Here is a 17,062-nt window from a genome sequence, read left to right as displayed (position 1 = left end):
TCGGACCCCCGAGGCACCTCGCGAGGTTAGTGGCTCCGGCAGCGCCAAGAGCGGAGAGCTCGCTCCCGGCGGCGCGCACAGGCAGCACGGGGGAGGGCGGCGGGGGCAGGGGCGGACCGGAGGGGCGGGCCGGGCCAGGCGCGGAGGGGCGGGGCTGCGTGGACGGCGGCGGCCGGGCGCTTGCTGCAGCCGGAGCAGAGTGCGGCGAGCGCGACCAGCGCGGCGCGGGCGGCGGTCCATGGCCCCGACGGGGAGGCGCGCCGCCCGCACCCGCAGCTCGGCGTCCGGCCTGACCGGACCGCACCGCGCAGCCACCCGGTCCTCGGCTTGGGCTTGGCTTGCAGATCTTCTTCATGGAAGCGATGTCTCCGCAGCAAGATGCTCTAGGGGCGCAGCCGGGGCGCTCCTCCTCGCTGACAGGCATGTCTCGCATCGCGGGAGGCCCTGGCACCAAGAAGGTGAGGACGCCGGAGCGGAAGGCCCCCATGGGCGCGCGCCTAGCGCCTAGAAGGGTTAACGGCCCCCGTGTGGGGTGGGGAGGTCACCTCCCGGGATCCCCCCGCTATCTCCTCTGGTGGGAACGGGTCTCGGAGAAGCCCCTTGCCTCTCCACCTCTGACCCGGGTTGTGCCTCCCTGCGAGCCTCCCGAGGTGGCCTTGACCCGACAGCCTGAGGAAGGTAGGCGGGCCCCCGAGGGGAGGGATGATGCGCCCACCCGAGGCCTCTAGGGGGTGTCGGAGATGGGTGCTGTGGGCCACAGTGCGGGATCTGGAGGTTCGGCTCGGCCTAGATCTAGACTGGCTAGCGGTGGGTGGGTAGCTCCCGGAGGTCCCAGTCGGGCGTGGGGGGCTTGGTTCAGAGCCACCCTCTGAGAAGGGACCCTGCTCGAACCTGTGGGGGCGGCGCCCTTGTTCCCTGACACCCGGACGACTGCTGGGAGCAACTACTTGTAGCTTTTGGTGGTGATTGACTGGTCCACGGTGCAGCGGGAGGATTTCGATGGAGGTCAGGTGTCTGCAATAGGTCCCTGAGCAAGTGCACGTGGGCCGCGAGCTTCTGGGCTCCTGGGAATTGATTTGGGTGTTCCTGTAGCCATGTCTGCCCCCCCTCCCTTCCTCCAGCACAAAACCTTCCGATATTTGGCCATATTTGTTCCTTACGGTGGTGCTCCAGCTTCTCTGGAAACAAGTTGGAATGAGAGCATTCTAGGTCTTCCCTAGCAAATAATGTGAAAACGTTGCATTACTATAATTAGAGACTCCAAGGGATACACTGGCCCCCTGCACGTCCGGATTTTATGGCCTTTCATTAATCTTCCCACTAGGATGGTGGGTTGGCTGGAGGTCAAAGAAGAGAGGTGATAGCTGTATAGAAATGTGTGTGAGCTCCCAAGGACCTTGGACCTGTCGTCGCAGAGCCCTCTATGGGTGTCTGTGAACTTGATGTATGGGCAGTAGTGGCGGCTCAGCCTTTGATGTATGGAAGCTGATGCCCTTGTGGGTTTTTTCACCCTTCAGAGACTGTGTGTGTGTGTGTGTGTGTGTGTGTGTGTGTGTGTGTGTGTTGTTCGCGTGTGTGTGTTCGCGCCTGCTCGCTCCCTGTGCCTCTCTCTCTCTCTCTGTGTGTGTGTGTGTGTGTGTGTGTGTGTGTGTGTGTGTAATCCAGTTTTTCCAAATAAAACGTGAAATTGTCAGGATGTCATTCTTAATTTAGAATGGTAGACGAACACTAGGCAATTGACAAAGATTTAAAGCGTTTTGGTTTTGTAAACCTAAGGAATTGGAAAGAATCAAGCATTTGTTTTCTTAAAGCCTGTGGCCCCGCCCCCAGGCTGATTAAGTATGCAGGCAAGGGGCGGAGGGGAGGGGAGGGGAGGTAGCCTTAAAGAGTAGCTTTATCATTTTCAAGCCGCACTTGTCCCAAAACGGAAGGGAGGCTGTGTCCTTTTTCCTACGCTCCGTTCTCTCAGCACAGCCACTGTCCCTACGATAGTATCCCTATGATAGTATCCTTCGTTATAAAACATAAAGAGCTAGTGCATTACCACATCCATCTTCCCAAGATTATTGAATGGATGATGGTACATAGGCGTGAGAAGGTTAGCCCTTCCTGTGCATTTTCCCATGTTTGTAATTCACAACGCTCGTGCTTCTGGTTACTCACCCCCGTTATGCAGGTTGGGTTTTCAACACCTTTCCTCGTTCCACAACAGCCACCACCCTTCCAACTTCTCCACTCCATCAGTGCAGTCCAAGCTGCCCTGTGCCCATCTCAAACCTGTGCCCTTGCAGGAACTCCCTCTGAGATCTTCGTGTCTTTCTGTGACCCATTCTGCTTTTAGCAGCGCCAGAATGAGTGGTTTATTTTTTTTTTCATTTGAATTGATGATGACGTTCGTTTGCTTACAATTCTGAAGGAAATTCGTTCTGCACGCATAGTAAAACTCGGATGTTTTTCCTTGGTCCCTTCTTCTCCCATTCCTGAGCGCCCCCTCCCCCCATGTTCTTCAGCCTCGTGGGCCTTTATTTTAATACACTAAGTCAAATCCATCCCTACTTTGAAGTATTGGTGTTATCCCCTTTATGTCTGCACAGAAAGTTGTTGGTTGTGGTTTGTTTCATGTTGTGCAAATCTCGGGTCTTCTAGAGGTCTCTCTCTCTCTCTCCTTCCCGTGTAAATGGAAGGCACCTCTGGCCATGCTCTGGGCCTTCCACTATATTGGTTGTCTTAGCATTCATTGCCCTTGGCATTTTCCCCTCTTCTCCAACTGTCCTCAAGGCTAGTGGGGCCCGCTATATGTTAGTTGTTTCTTAAGCATTCCTCGAGTAACAAAAAGCCAAGAACGCAGGAGCAGTGTGTCCCCTCTCCTTAGAAGTTATCTTTAAGAGAAGGCTCGCCAAGCCTTAACAAAAGAAACGGGTGGTAAATACTTAAGGTTTGCAGCCTTATGGTCTCTGCTTAATTCTCCTACTACAGCTCTGAAGTAGGATGGACACTTCATAAGAGAGCGGGTTTGACTGTGCGCCAATAGAATTTAAGGCACAGGAACATGTAGTAGAGGCCAGTGGAATGACTCACCAGGTAAACGCACTCGCTGAACAAGCCTGGGAGCCTGAGTTTGATGCCCAGAACCCACACTAACACGGACGGAGAGAACTGATTCCACCAAGGTGTCCTCTGGCCTCCACACCTATAAGCACACAGGTATGTGTGTGTGCACATACACATGCCATTTACATCGTAAACACATACAATAAGAACAGAATAGACATGCCCTGTAGTTTCCTGCCCCCTGATCTGTGGGACCTAGTGAGGTGACGAAGCCTGATCACCCAGTGTCCGGTAGCCAGTAACCACATGTGCCTGTCCAGCCCCTGAGATGTGGCGGGCGCCCTGAAGATTTTACTATCCCTCTGGAAGTTTAATCGATAAACAATAACCTCACATAGTTAGAATTTACAAATCTAAATATGTAGGCATGTGCTGAGAAAATGAGGATATTCCCATCTGCTTTATGCCACTGGAGATTAAGTGCGTTTTCAGCTTATATAAGTGAAATCTTCGTTTTAGGTTTGCCTTCCTTTCACGAGATACAATTTCAAATCCACTTATGGTTATTTGTACGTGTTCATGCCTTACGCTGATGCCGTGAAGATTGGGTATCTTAACGCGTGGGAGTTTCAGGTTTCATACACTGTAGATTTTGAATTGTTTGGTTATACAAAATGAGTTACCCCATGGGTGGCATTCAAGTGTTAGTATAAAATTAGTTCGCATCTCTTACATGCATAACCTACAGGTCGCTTTGGTCATTGTTTTTAGTGCACCTGTATTTTGGCATCAACCCATCACAGGAGGTGTGGTATAGATGTTCTTCTTATGTCTTCTATCAGCAAGCAGACGGTTTCAGAGTTTGAGGTGGTTTTGGACGCCATGGTTGGGAACTAGGGATGTTCAGTCTGTAGTACACTCATCCATTCACCTGGCCTTTAGATAGCTTCTGCTCCTTGGCTATTGCAAGAGAAGATGGAGAAGATGTTGAGACCCTTCATTCACAGTTCTGCGTGGACCTATGCTTTGCGGGGGTGAGGGGTCAATATTTAGGCATGGATTGACTGGGCCATATTTCGCCATATACTTGTCTCTTTGAGAATCCAGTTGCTTCATTCTGAAGTGATTTTATAGTTCCAATAGCAGTGTGGGATAATCCAGTTCCACACACACCAGTACTTGAGCATCTCTCTTTGGGTTAGTCATGCTAGAGGGCGGGGTGTAGTAGTACCCTTCGTCTGGATCTGCACATGCTCGGTGGCCTTATATTTACCAAATGCACATTATCCCTGGTTAATTGTCTATTTAAATGCCTTGCCAGCTTTCGTTAGGTCGTGAGCTTTTCTATTACTGAGGTTTAAGAGTACTTTATGCATTCTGGCTTCAAACCCTTTACTGGGTAGGTGATTTTCAAAATATTTCCTCTCTGTCTGCGACCTGTATTTTTATTTCTTTGGCCTTGTTTTTCTAAGAACAGAAGTTCTTCATTTATGTGAAATCCAACTTGCTCTTTTTCTCTAATTTGATTTCATCAAAATTAACTACATTTTTATAGTGGTGTTTATTCGGTGGTTACATTATTGGCAGCAGGTTTTGAGGGAGAACTTAAAACAGTAACAAAACAATTATTAAATGGTGTTATTAAATGGATCATTGGAGGTCAATCCTGACTTGAACAAATGCAAGTGTTCACATGGATCATTCTGGGCTGAGCTGTTGAAGGGAAGGCATGGTGGGGAATTGCTCTTTAACTCTGTAAAGGCCAGGACTCACACACTAAAAGAGGAATTCAGAAAGTAAGGGTAAAATTAAATCCGGAGGTCCTGGGGCGGGTCTGTTTGAGCAACCAGCCTGTAGGCGCGATACAGAAGTCAGCCTTTTTGTCTTACATCTTCACTTATTGTTTTAACCTCAAGAATTCCCTAGCTGCATAGCTTGCCTTTATTTGCTACATACAAGATAGGATGATTTTTAGAGAAAATGTAGTCTACCCTGGACCATAGAGGTCCTGCCATGGGTGGGCGGGGCGTCTGTCTCCAGAAGAACATACAGTAAGTTTGTGTAGTACTTCCTAGAATAAGGCTCGCAAATGCAGTGGCCGCAGGCAGATGACAATTTAAATTCTCCTGCAATAATGCGTTATCGGGGGATGTCCCATATGTGTCCCTCATGTCCCTGGTACAGTGGGAGCCCGCATTTGAGCCATGTCCGTGTTAGGAGTGGCTGGTGTCAGACTCCAGCACACTGACCCTTAATGGGGGCAGTGAGTATCGGGATAGGAGAGAGACTTCTAGGCATAGGAAACCAAAGTAAAATGATTTGAAAGGAGCTGTGCATCTCAAGCATCAAAGCTGCAGTGATGAACTCCACTGTCTCCTCTTCGTGCAGTTTTTGGGTGTGACTCTGTTTGTTAGTACACCAATAACAACAACAACAACAACCACCACCACCAACCACCACCACCAACAACCACCACCATCACCACCACCACCACGACCACCACCACCACCATCACCACCACCACCACCACCACCATCACCACCACCACCACCACCACCACCACCACCACCACCACCACCACCACCACCACCACCACCACCACCACCACCACCACCACCACCACCACCACCACCACCACCACCACCACCACACCACCACCACCACCACCACCACAACCACCACCACCACCACCACCACCACCACACACCACCACCACCACACCACCACCACCACCACAACACCACCACCACAACCACCACCACCACCACCTCTACCACCTCCACACCACCACCACCATCACCACCACCACCACCGCCTCCACCACTGCCACTACCACCACCACCTCCACCACCACCACCACCACCACCACCACCACCACCACCCCCACCCCCACCACCACCACCACCACCACCACCACCACCAGTCAGCCCAGAGCTGACTACTTTAGCCAAGCCAAGCGAATGTGTGGCACCCAGCCTTGAATGAAATGTCTTAATAGTAGGCTTTAGTTTTATTCTTCTGTATCTGAGAAAAACCAAGCCCGTGCTTAAAACTGTGTCCTACTGAGCCCTTCTCTGCTGTTACTCTCAAAGTGAATCGTGTAAAACCCACTGGGAAAGATCGTTTGCTGCAGTCATGCTGGCCCCTAGGTAATGTCAGGTGAACACTGACTAATAGTGACCTCTATCGCCAGCCTTATTTTGGCAGCTCACTAGGCTTCACGCCTTGATATCTGCCCCTTTCTGGTGTCTCAGAGAAGGAAGACGGATTTTAGGAGCTGTTCAGCCGAGCTGAATGTCCATGTGGGTTGCTTAGCCTGGCCTAGTGTTGTTAAGCTTGGTGTATCCTGCATGTAAACTCAAAACTATAGTTGGAAGTCCTGTGTAGATGCACCAGCTCCTGTGTCTCTGATAACGCCACTGTGGAAGGTGATGTGTGGAAGATGTTGCTGAAAGCTACATCAGTAAACTTAGGGGTCTTGAGTCTGAGTTGTTTTGTTTTGTTTTGTTTTTCTTTAAACCATCCAGGGATGACTCAAACGTAGCCCAATACTGCATTCTAACATAGTGAAAACCTTAACTTTTCGTGGCTCTAAAATTTCATGTTACGATAAAATCAGTCAGATATAAAAGCATCTTTTATCTGCATGCATTTATTTAAAAAGTGTGTGTGTGTGTGTGTCTGTCTGTGTCTGTGTCTGTGTGTGTGTCTGTGTGTCTGTGTCTGTGTCTGCATGTGTGTGTTCCTGTGTTCAAATGCAGAGGTTAGAACACGGTATTAGAAGTCTTCCTTGATGTCTTTCTGCTACCTTGAGACATTGCCTCTTACTGATCCCAAAGCCTGCCTTTCCATTGAGCAGACAGACTGGCCAGGCAGGAAGCTCACAGGATCTGCTGGTCCCAGTGCTAGGGCTGCACACACGGCAGTGCTTGTCTTTATAGGGGATTGCTGGGGACCCAGACACGGGTCTTCATTCTTGCAACATAAGCACTTAGCCATTGAGCAATCTCCCCAGTCCCAGTTAGTTAAATTTGAAGAGTGAGTCTCGGGGATGAAAATGGGCAGTTACAACGTACAACCCATAGATACCTACAGCATTCGTGCAGTGGCCAACATCATCAGTTTTTGAAATGAAGATTGCAGCGAAGCAAGAGACTTCAGCACTCTCTTGAGTCACAGATTAGTGGAGTCTGAAGAGAAACAGGAAAGCTGGAAAGGAATCCCTTCCTATTAATAACTGAGTAGTCTCCGCTCTTTCATGGCTCCTGACCTTGTCGGGATGTGTTGGATGGATAGATCGATAGATCGATTGATCTATCTATCTATCTATCTATCTATCTATCTATATCTATCTATCTATCTATCTATCTATCATTTATCTATCAATCATCTATCCATCTATCCATCTATCCATCTATCATCTATCTATCTATCAATCAATATCTATTGTAAATGCATCACGTGTCTGCACCATACACAACTTACTGGACACATGCAACTATACAGCTCACGTTGTTTTTCAACCTTTGTGGCCACTAACATTTATTTCTATTAAGTACTACCAAAAGTAGCTGTATAGGGTCAGGTGTATGGGCATATATATGGACATACACTCATGCCATATATATAGTACTTTGAAGACACGTGTGTGTGTGTATACATATACATACATAATTTTATTATTCAGTGAAGTGTCTTGAAATACACCCCTCATGTCTAAAATACATCTAAAATAAACATGTACTGTAGGGAAAGTTTGCTTTCTTGCCGTTTCTGTTGAGTATCTCATGTCCAGGATCAGAATTCGATGAGTCCCTGTATGTTTAAGACACAGAGAGCAAGCAAGCTCTCTGTGGTAGTCACAACTCTAATTAGTTTGTCTGAAACTAGGGTAGGGTGCTCTTCAGTTTCATTCTTGTATGGAAGGCTCTGCCACAATCTGGGAGACAGGGAAAGCAGAAGGGGTCGCTGTGCCTTCCACCCTAATAGTGCTTGTCGGCAGCACGGCCCAGTTTATTTTTAAATTTTGTCTCAGCCTTATTTTCTTCAGGACAAGTTTAGCTTAGAAAAATCCAGCCACCAACAGAGGCAGCCCGGTCGGTCAGCACCGTGTGTCAATAGTGAGCTGAGCCGTCCTGACCTAATTTTGACAGACACCTGTCACACGGCATAACTGGACGTAAAAGCTGTTTTTAGATGTCTGGTCACTCCAGAAGACTCTGAGAGTGGACGGTATGTGTCACCACATCAGCTCACATATCAAGATCTGCAAACCCAACTTCTCGACAGCCTGTTTTTTCCTGATTTACCTGGGACCTCGTTTACAGCAAGGGGAGTCTAGTATTTCCTCTTCTCCTTCTCTTGTGGCCATTTTACACCTGACCATGGGTAAGAACCCTGCTAGATGGCACCGTATCTAAGTCCAGACATAACCTGATGTGTTCCCGTTGATTATAACACCTTTTCCTCTGAGTGTGGAAAATGAAAGACTCTTGAGTCAGAGCTTCCCAGGTGCAGTAGGCCTCATACCTTTAAGCCCTTGACCCTCAGACAGGTGGGTATTGGGATAGCCCGACTGTACCTGTGTTTATCATCCGGTGTCATGACTGTACATATAACACCATTTTGTGTTGGCCACAGTGTGAAAACTGCAGCAGAACCTTGCTGTAAGGCAAACAGCATTGATGCTCGACCTGTGTGCTCGAGTGCTGCTTTTAGAAGGGAAGGATGGCCAAAGGTTGAAATTGGTGGCTTTGATAGAGATCACAGTCCAGCCAGTTCAAAAGCCCGTTGTGATGATAGGACAGGATGCATTGTGGGTAGAGATGGAGGTAGAGGAACAAAGAATGTATAAGGGATGGTGATGTTCTCTCATGTATAGACACTACTGTAAGTCTTGAATGTGTGCCCCAATATCATGGTACTTTCCAGTTCTGGAATTTCCTATATATGCACACAAGAGAGATAGGACAGGAATTAGGTCTATGTTAGAGAGAACCTGAGAAATTATGTCATGGAAGTAGGGCCCAATATATGCTACATTATGTAGACTCTTGATTTGTTGTTGTTCAAAATAATGATTTTGAGGAAATAGCAAAGAGCCAAGAGCACGAATGTTTCTATGCCACTGTCAGAAGGAACGTTAATCTTTTCACCATCGTCTTTACGATGATGTTTGCGTGAGCCAAGTGTTCAGGCTGACTCTGGACAGGGCTGTGTATGAATAGACAGACCATTATACTCAGCACAGGCTGAGCGGACAATAGCTGGAAGTGTCGGCTCACCCAGCACTCAAAGTCTCGTTGTGATACTAGGATCCAGAAGCAAGGTGCAAGGTTAAAAATAGTTCTTTTCCCATTGCAGAGCCAATGTTTCTGGACTAGAACTGTGTAGTGGCTCGAGTTTGTCTCCGCAAATAAATACTGCAGGCATAAGGGGAACGGGAGAAAGTTCCCTGCTGGCCGGATTGCCAGCTCGTCACAGAAGGACTAGTAGTAGTCAAATCTGAGCCAGCTAGTGTGTAAATCTGACCCGGGATTTCTGAAGCTGTGAAAATCTATAGTTCTGTAAACCGTTATCTCAGATCCCTCGTTTTAATGTTGTTCTTGTTTACTCTAAAAGCTCAAGGGTGACATTAGCACCATTTCTGTGAGGTTTGAAATGTTTGAATTTTTATCTCTAAACAAACCGTGAAAAGTTACAGTCCACTCCGCCGACTTAAATCTTCCAGTCCTATCCCTTTTCTTTTGATAGCATTTATTTATGTTTACTTATGGGGAAGGCTAAGAATGCCAGATTTGAATGAGGGTGTGAGGTGAATAAATCAGGGCCATAGCCTTGGTGGACATGCAACTAAAATTCTAATGAGAACCTGTATGTAAGCCGGGCTTTTACATAGGCAGGGTTCCCTCTATGGACCTTCACAGAAAGCCCTGTGGAGACTTACTACTGTAGGAGTTTCTTCCATATAATTACAAACAGAGTTTCAAAGAGTGTAAGTGGAGTTACCCTAGACTAGGGAAAGGGACAGCAATGCCTCTCCCAGACAGTATCGGCTACAGATTAAAAGCCTGGTGAACAGGATTCTTGTGGGGGAGGGTGATAATGGGGGAGGATTGGGAGGGGAACACCCATAGAGAGGGGGGGGGGGAAGGGTTAGGGGGGTGTTGGCATGGAAACCTGGAAAGGGAATAACATTTGAAATGTAAATAAGAAATACCCAATTTAATAAAGATGGAAAAAAAGAGAAAATATATATTTAAAAAAAAAAAAAAAAAAAAGCCTGGTGCCAGAGAGGTCGTTCCCTTTTGTGAGTGTTTACCAGAAAGTTCCTATAGACACCATCACCACCACCACCCTTCAAAAAAACCCAAAATACAATGGCTATTGCTATTGCTCCTGGTTACCCTCCATAACTCGGTGCTAAGATCTTATTGCCAAAGACAGTACATACTGGAGTCCGAGAGCGTGGAGGAGTGAAGCTGATACTGGCCAGGAAGTACTGTTCTCCCGGCTAGCTTTCACAGTTTGGGCAGGTGCTCTGAACGCTACGGAGGACAGAAGCAGTCATCAGCTCTGCCCAGCTGCGAACCTTGTAAACTACAGTGACGACCAGCCTGACAGCACACGCCCACTAGTGAAATTGTGGCATGAGTGTTATGGGGGTAGCCAACCATTTTCTGATTGAATTTAAGGCCTGCCCCCACAAAATGAGACTCGTGTCTGATTCCTTGAACTGCCCCAGGAACCTGTGAATGGGTAAGTTATAGGCCTTCGTAGAAACTCTACTAGTAGTATCCTGCTACATGGGCATAGTGTCAGACTGTCTTGTAAGTACACACCCTACATCAGTAAGCTAGGGCATGGCTCATCCCTCATCAGAAAAACTTCTTTCTGCAGTAATGACAGCTAGAGGCCTCTAGATGGTCAACATGCAGAGAATGAAAGACTGGAGTAGCCAGCCCAGAATGGGACATCCGTATAATACTCCTTCCTCCCAAGCCTCAGGGATCATCTTGGAAGAGGGAGAAGATGAGAAAAGCCAGAGATGGTAGAAAAAACAAACAAACAAACAAAAAAAAAACCCAAAACCAACCAAACCAACAAACAAACAAATCCCGGTGTTTTCTGGACATGCTGTTACACATGAACCCAGAGCAACTCTGACCATGCACAGGATCAAGCCAGACAAAATCCAAGTGTGGCTGGGGCCTGTTGTCCCCTCCTAGTGGAGGAGCTGTTGGTGACCAGTGGCTGCTAGGAGGGTTGGGTCCCTTTCCTCAAGCGGCTGTCCATCTCCAGCAGGCGGCCCTGCATTCCTCCACAGGCAGCACTGTTTATGTTTTGCACATGAAGCGGGGAGGGAATAGTGTTGGAGCAGGGAGGACGATTTATTTATTTACAGGGAAGGAAATAGAGGCAGATCTGATAATTTTTAAAATATGGAAATTAAATACCTTTTTAAGGGAAGAAAAATACTTTCTAAGGACCCAGCATTGTTTTCTGGAAAACACTAGAGGGAAGTATATTTTGTCCTCCCCTCCCCCTTTACCAAATACATCTTTTTCAGCAATAAAACACACAAAAGTTTTTCTGGGCCAAAAGAATAAAATGCTTTCTGAGTTGATGAAAATGCCGGCCTGTTCCTTCACCTGCCTTGTTTGTAAACCAATTTCCCTGTATAGTCCGCTCACTACCTGACAGTCCTACCTGTAAGCAATGGTAACCACAGTTACCTAGCAACTTCTGCCGACTTGCCATGCAAACACCTACAGGAATGGATGACAGCAAACCCTAACAAGTAGTCAGGCCAGTTCCAGAGTTTCATACAGAGCCCTGAGCCACTACTGCTCCCACACAAAGAGCAGTCAGCGTCACAGGTCCATGTAGTGTACATTAGGTGGCTATTAGAATATTCTAACTTCTAGTCACAAATCGGTTCGCTGAGACAGAGCCTAGTGGTATAGGAGACAGGTAGGTAGGATTTTTTTTTATTTTGTCCTTTATGAAACACACAGGTGAAATACTGTACAGTTCACTTGCTTCAGCACAGTCACTGGTTTCTACATTGGTTCTTTAACTATGCATTGGTCTGAGGGGGGCACTGTGGCAATATATTTTATATATAAATCCCATCGGTGTGTGTTCACTGCCTGCCTCAGTGGCTTAAGTTCCTGAACTAAAGACACACACACACAGCTTTTATATTTTGATATACCTTAAACAGCGAGAGCTGGGCCACTTGGTAACCTCCATGCGGTTGATCCACTGCCCACCAATAATCCCTAGTTATCGCTTACTAAATTCTTTATTCTACCTTGGCTGCCCTGACCCAGTTGGGGAGCCGTCTGGGCCACACTCTCCCAGCTCCTTTACATGGTGACTGTTCCCCCAATCCTCCACTATTCTCACCACGGTATCTCCTCTCCCCCTTCCTCTCGGTCCCAAACCTGGAAATCCTGAAGCCCCGCCTCTGCCTGCCCTCCCAGCCATTGGCTGCCAGCATCATTATTTACCAATCAGAACCAACTGGGGGCAGGTTCTCAGAAGCTACATCCGGGCACTCTTCCTACAAACAGTTTCCCGGGAGCATGATTAGCATTCATAATACAAGCAGCTACAAGGCACATTGATTACCTCATAAAGAACCACCACAACTCTGAGTCACCTCCTGGTGCCCCAACTTCCCAAGCTCGCGACAAACACTAATCTATAGTTTGTTTCTGTCGAATCTTTTGTTCTGAACGGGTTCTTTAAGTGGAATCCATACCATAGGGTTCTTTGTGACAATTTTCCCTAAATTGGCATCATGTTTTCAAGGTTCAGGCATGTCGTGTCATAGCACCTATCGGTATTTCTTTTATTACCAAGTAGTATTTCATATGTAGCATGTGACATTACACTTATTGATTCTTAAGCGTGGGAGACATAGAGTGGTTTCCACGATGCTGCCGCTGTGGATGTTGGTGTGCAAGCCTTTGCACGGTCATATATTTTCATTTCTCTTGGGGAGATAGATGTACCTTGGCATGAATTGCAGGATCATATACGTGGAAAAGCCGGTTAACCATCTGTGGGACTTTGCACTCTCTCTAAGAGTAAAGGACCCAAACTGGAATGAGGCAGCAGCGTGTAAGAGTCCGGTGTCTCCTTAAACAGAAACTGCCTTTCTCGGTATCGCCATCCTCATGTGGACAAAGCTCACTGTGGCTTTTATTATTTCCCTGGCGGCTAATGATGTTAACAGTTCTTCACGTGTCTTTTCAGAAATCCTATCTCTCACCTCCTTTCCACTCGGGTAATTGGCCTCTATGACTGAGTTCTAACAGCGACTTATGTATTCTAGACCTGAGTCACTTAACATAGGTCTAATTTACAAATTGTCTCCATTCTGTGCAAGTATTCTGCGTTAACAGTTCACGGTCTACCGGTTTTGTTCTCTTGTTGCCTGTGTTTGCAGTGTTACACGAAGAAGCAGCTGGCTGTCTCATTGGAAGTGACCAAGATAGCTTGTATGTTGTGGGATGGTTATAGTCACCCACTCATCACTTCAGAGTCGGTTGTTGTGTGACATGAGCTACAAAACCAACTTCATTTCTTTGCATGTAGTTGTCCAGTTATACCGGCACAGTTCATTGACAGTTCATAAATTCTTGCTAAACTGTTAGATGGATATTCACCGAGGAGCCCGATGTGATGGTGTCAGGGTCTGTAAAGGATAGCCTCCAGCAGACAGGAGTGCTGCTTGCTGTCTAGTTCCTTCAGGAATGCCCCTAATTCACAGAATTGGTTGGAGATCATCCCTTCCTTCCTTCCTTCTTCTTCCTTCTTCCCATTGGGACCTCACCGTGTAGCCTTGGCTAGCCTCTAACTCATAGCCATCTTCCTTGTGGCTCTCAAGTACAGGGATCGCAGGCGTGAGCATTATGCCTGGGAATTTGTTTTTTGTGTGTGTGTGTGTGTGTGTGTGTGAGAGAGAGAGAGAGAGAGAGAGAGAGAGAGAGAGAGAGAGAGAGAGAGAGAGACAGAGAGAGAGAGAGAGAGAGAGAGAGAGAGAGAGAGAGAGCGTGCGTGCGTGCGTGCGCGGGCTTTAAAGTTCACCCCCTCTGCTGTTTATTGACTAGAGTTTATGCTGATGTTTTCCTAAGCTTGGGAATGCAGTTGAGTTTCAGTACATAATCACTGGAGAAAGAGGGCATGTCTGGAAGGGAAGGTAGCCCCCATCATCTGGAAAGGGGCAGACAGATGCCACAACAGAGGCTGTGTCGCGTTTGCACAGCACATTAATTGAGATGGGAACGCAGAGTGTTGGATGTCCGATGGGCTCAGCGGCTGATGGCAAATGAGTTAGGGTGGGAAACATCGCTGAGGCTCTGAGTTATTTTTGAAATACAAACCAAAGCACAGATTACATGGTTTTCCTTCTCATCTGTAGTTCTGACCTCTGCCCGTTTGCTCTTGGTCAGAATAGTTCCTTTGACCTGCCAAGCTAAATATAGCTCCGGAGGAGACAGCATGAAAATCAAAGCTTTCATTTCTCCCTAATGTGCATCCTATGCTTGTCGAAGGAGTGGCTGTGGTCACATTTTCTATTACAGTTTCTTTTAAGATCTTATCCTATTTGAGGATAATGGAGTAGACAGAGAAGACTATGTCATCTTTGTTTGATTTTTTAGTACACCCAAAATTCTTGTTAATTTTGTAGCTCATTTCTAAAAGATGTATACAATTGCTTTTCAATGTTATAGTTTACACATTTTATAAAAGATTAGTACCTTTTCCTCTTTGAACATCCTAATTTATTTTTTAAGATAAAAGATGAGCTTTAAAAAAAAATATTTCCTTCCCAACTTGCATCCACTGTGATATCACCTTCCTCTAAACATCGGACACTTAGAGTCAGAAGAAAACAGTAAGAAACCGAAAGTAAGTAATTTGTAAGTTAACAAAACATACACTGTTTGCAGTTTACTCATAAAACCAAGAGTCATAATTAACCTTAGAACAGCTGTAGACATTGCTGGCCTAGTGCAGCCTTGACCTGACAAGCTTATACCACTACTATACGTTTACAAAAGGATCCAGTCTCCTCCTCTTCCAACCTGTTCCATTCCGTCCTTATAAACAAGAAGTGAGTCCAAGTCTGTATTGCCTGAGTGAAGATCAGGGCCTTCGTCTCAGAGCCCCCATAGGCCTTTGGCTTTCCCACATAAGCGACAGAGATCTGTGGATCTCTGTAGTTTCTGTTATGTGGGCCACTCCTGAGGCTTTGATTCATTGCAGGCAAAGTGAATCCTGTGAGTCCTAAATGGTTCATATGGTTTCCTTTTTTAAAAATCTGGGTAGAATGTCAGAAATAATAACACCAAATGGCCTAAGAAACTGTGTAGTTCAAATGTTCTTGTTTTCTAGGCAGTAGAAAGCCATAGAAAGGATAGAATTGTCTTGACTTGTATGACTTCATTGGCCTAATTCTGACTCTAAGACTTCAGTCGATCGTGGTAGTCTCTCTGTGATTTTACTGCATCCCCTTCAGTATGAATCTAGCTGGGTGAGGTAGATAGAATGTAATCTAATCACTGTGTCTGCGAATGTTTTCATGTGGTTTCCATGAAAAAGAAAATGTATTTAAAAATACCTTTACAGAGGAACACGTGTCACCATTTTTTTTTAACTACCCACATTCATGTTTTAATAACTCTCAGGAAGATGTTCTTAAATCAGGTGGTTTCTTAAACATTGGATTTTTAAGGAATCCATTTCTGAATCTTTGAAGTTCTGTGAAAAAAAATTAGTTCACAGTTTCTGTGAATTTGAAAATACATTAGCCCAGGTCACCCTTGAATCTTGTTCCATGGGTCTTTCCCATTCCACCCTGCCTTGTCCTTCCCATGGATCCCCACTTCCTATGTGTAACAGTGCTGCTGTACTAACTTGGAAACATTTATTTCCAAATAAAGAAGCTCGTTGTTATGGGGTTTAGTTTTTTGTTTGTTTGTTTGTTGTTTGGTTGGTTTTGTGTGTGTGTGTGTGTGTGTGTGTGTGTGTGTGTGTCTGTGTGTGTGTGTGTCTGTGTGTGTGTGTGTGTGTCTGTGTGTGTGTGTGTGTGTGTGTGTGTGTGTGTGTCTGTGTGTGTGTGTGTGTGTGTGTGTGTGTGTGTGTGTGTGTGTGTGTGTCTGTGTGTGTGTGTGTGTGTGTGTGTAAATTCTTTTCTTCACATTTTAAGTCTCCCTCAATCCTTTCCAGATTCTTAATCAACCCGAAATGCAGAGTTGAGAATTAGAAATCACGTCCAAATGAGGAGCTACTCTAGAACTTAAGTCTGCTGACAGTGATGGGAGAGGCCCCAGAGGTGACCCCACAGAGAAGGCCAGCAAGTCGTCACGGTCACACAGGTGGCAAGGGGCTCCCTCCAGCTGGGACAGCAGGATTGCTCACCATTTCACAAGGACAAAAAATGGGCAAAGATTGGCCAGGTGGGGGGAAAGGGGGATCAAGACAAAGCCAGGAGAAATGGGATCCTGAAGAAAAGTCTGAGACCGCTTTGATGATGTTAATACCATGCACCTTTCTTAGCAAAATCGAACTCCGTCTTCTCGTACTGAGGTTGCTGATGTAGGAAGACAGTCACTGCCGTCTCGGAATGTCAGGCTGATGTGACCAATGGAAACTGTGAGATGAGCTTTGAGTGCTGTGAGGTATGGAGTTGTTGGAATTGCTGCAGTTGAGAATCTCTGTGCTGTTGCTGTGAGAGGAAGGCACAAACACACACCATGCAGACTCTTTCTCTGTAACCTGGAGCTTCTTACTGATTCACTGTCAGTAATGCCTGACCTGGGTGTCTGGTGGTCTGCATTGCTTAACCCTGGTCCTCGTTGTTCTGTGTAGTGGCTTCAGCCGCGGTGTCAGATGTGTTTGAGAGAGATGGTCGAGCATCCACATAGGAGACAAAGGATTAGTGAGGTAGCCCCAGTCATGAGGCCAGAGTAGCAGTGACAGCAATCATTTGAGA

At 46.5% G+C, this 17,062-nt stretch overlaps 1 protein-coding gene across 1 annotated transcript in view; it reads left to right on the top strand.

Annotated features, from left to right (window-relative positions):
- The first annotated feature begins 205 nt into the window (after window positions 1-205).
- Arhgap20 (Rho GTPase activating protein 20) overlaps window positions 206-17,062 on the top strand; it is an 81,527-nt gene continuing 64,670 nt past the window's right edge. Inside the window, exon 1 of the mRNA XM_032885224.1 lies at window positions 206-458. Within this exon, the coding sequence (XP_032741115.1) occupies window positions 354-458 (105 nt within the window). The 5' untranslated portion in view covers window positions 206-353. The remainder of the gene's footprint in view (window positions 459-17,062) is intronic.

The sequence above is a fragment of the Rattus rattus genome, chromosome 14 (assembly GCF_011064425.1).
Source record: "Rattus rattus isolate New Zealand chromosome 14, Rrattus_CSIRO_v1, whole genome shotgun sequence".
Lineage (NCBI taxonomy): Eukaryota > Metazoa > Chordata > Mammalia > Rodentia > Muridae > Rattus > Rattus rattus.
Note: the sequence above shows the minus strand (reverse complement) of the source record. Positions and strands in the feature narration are given on the sequence as shown.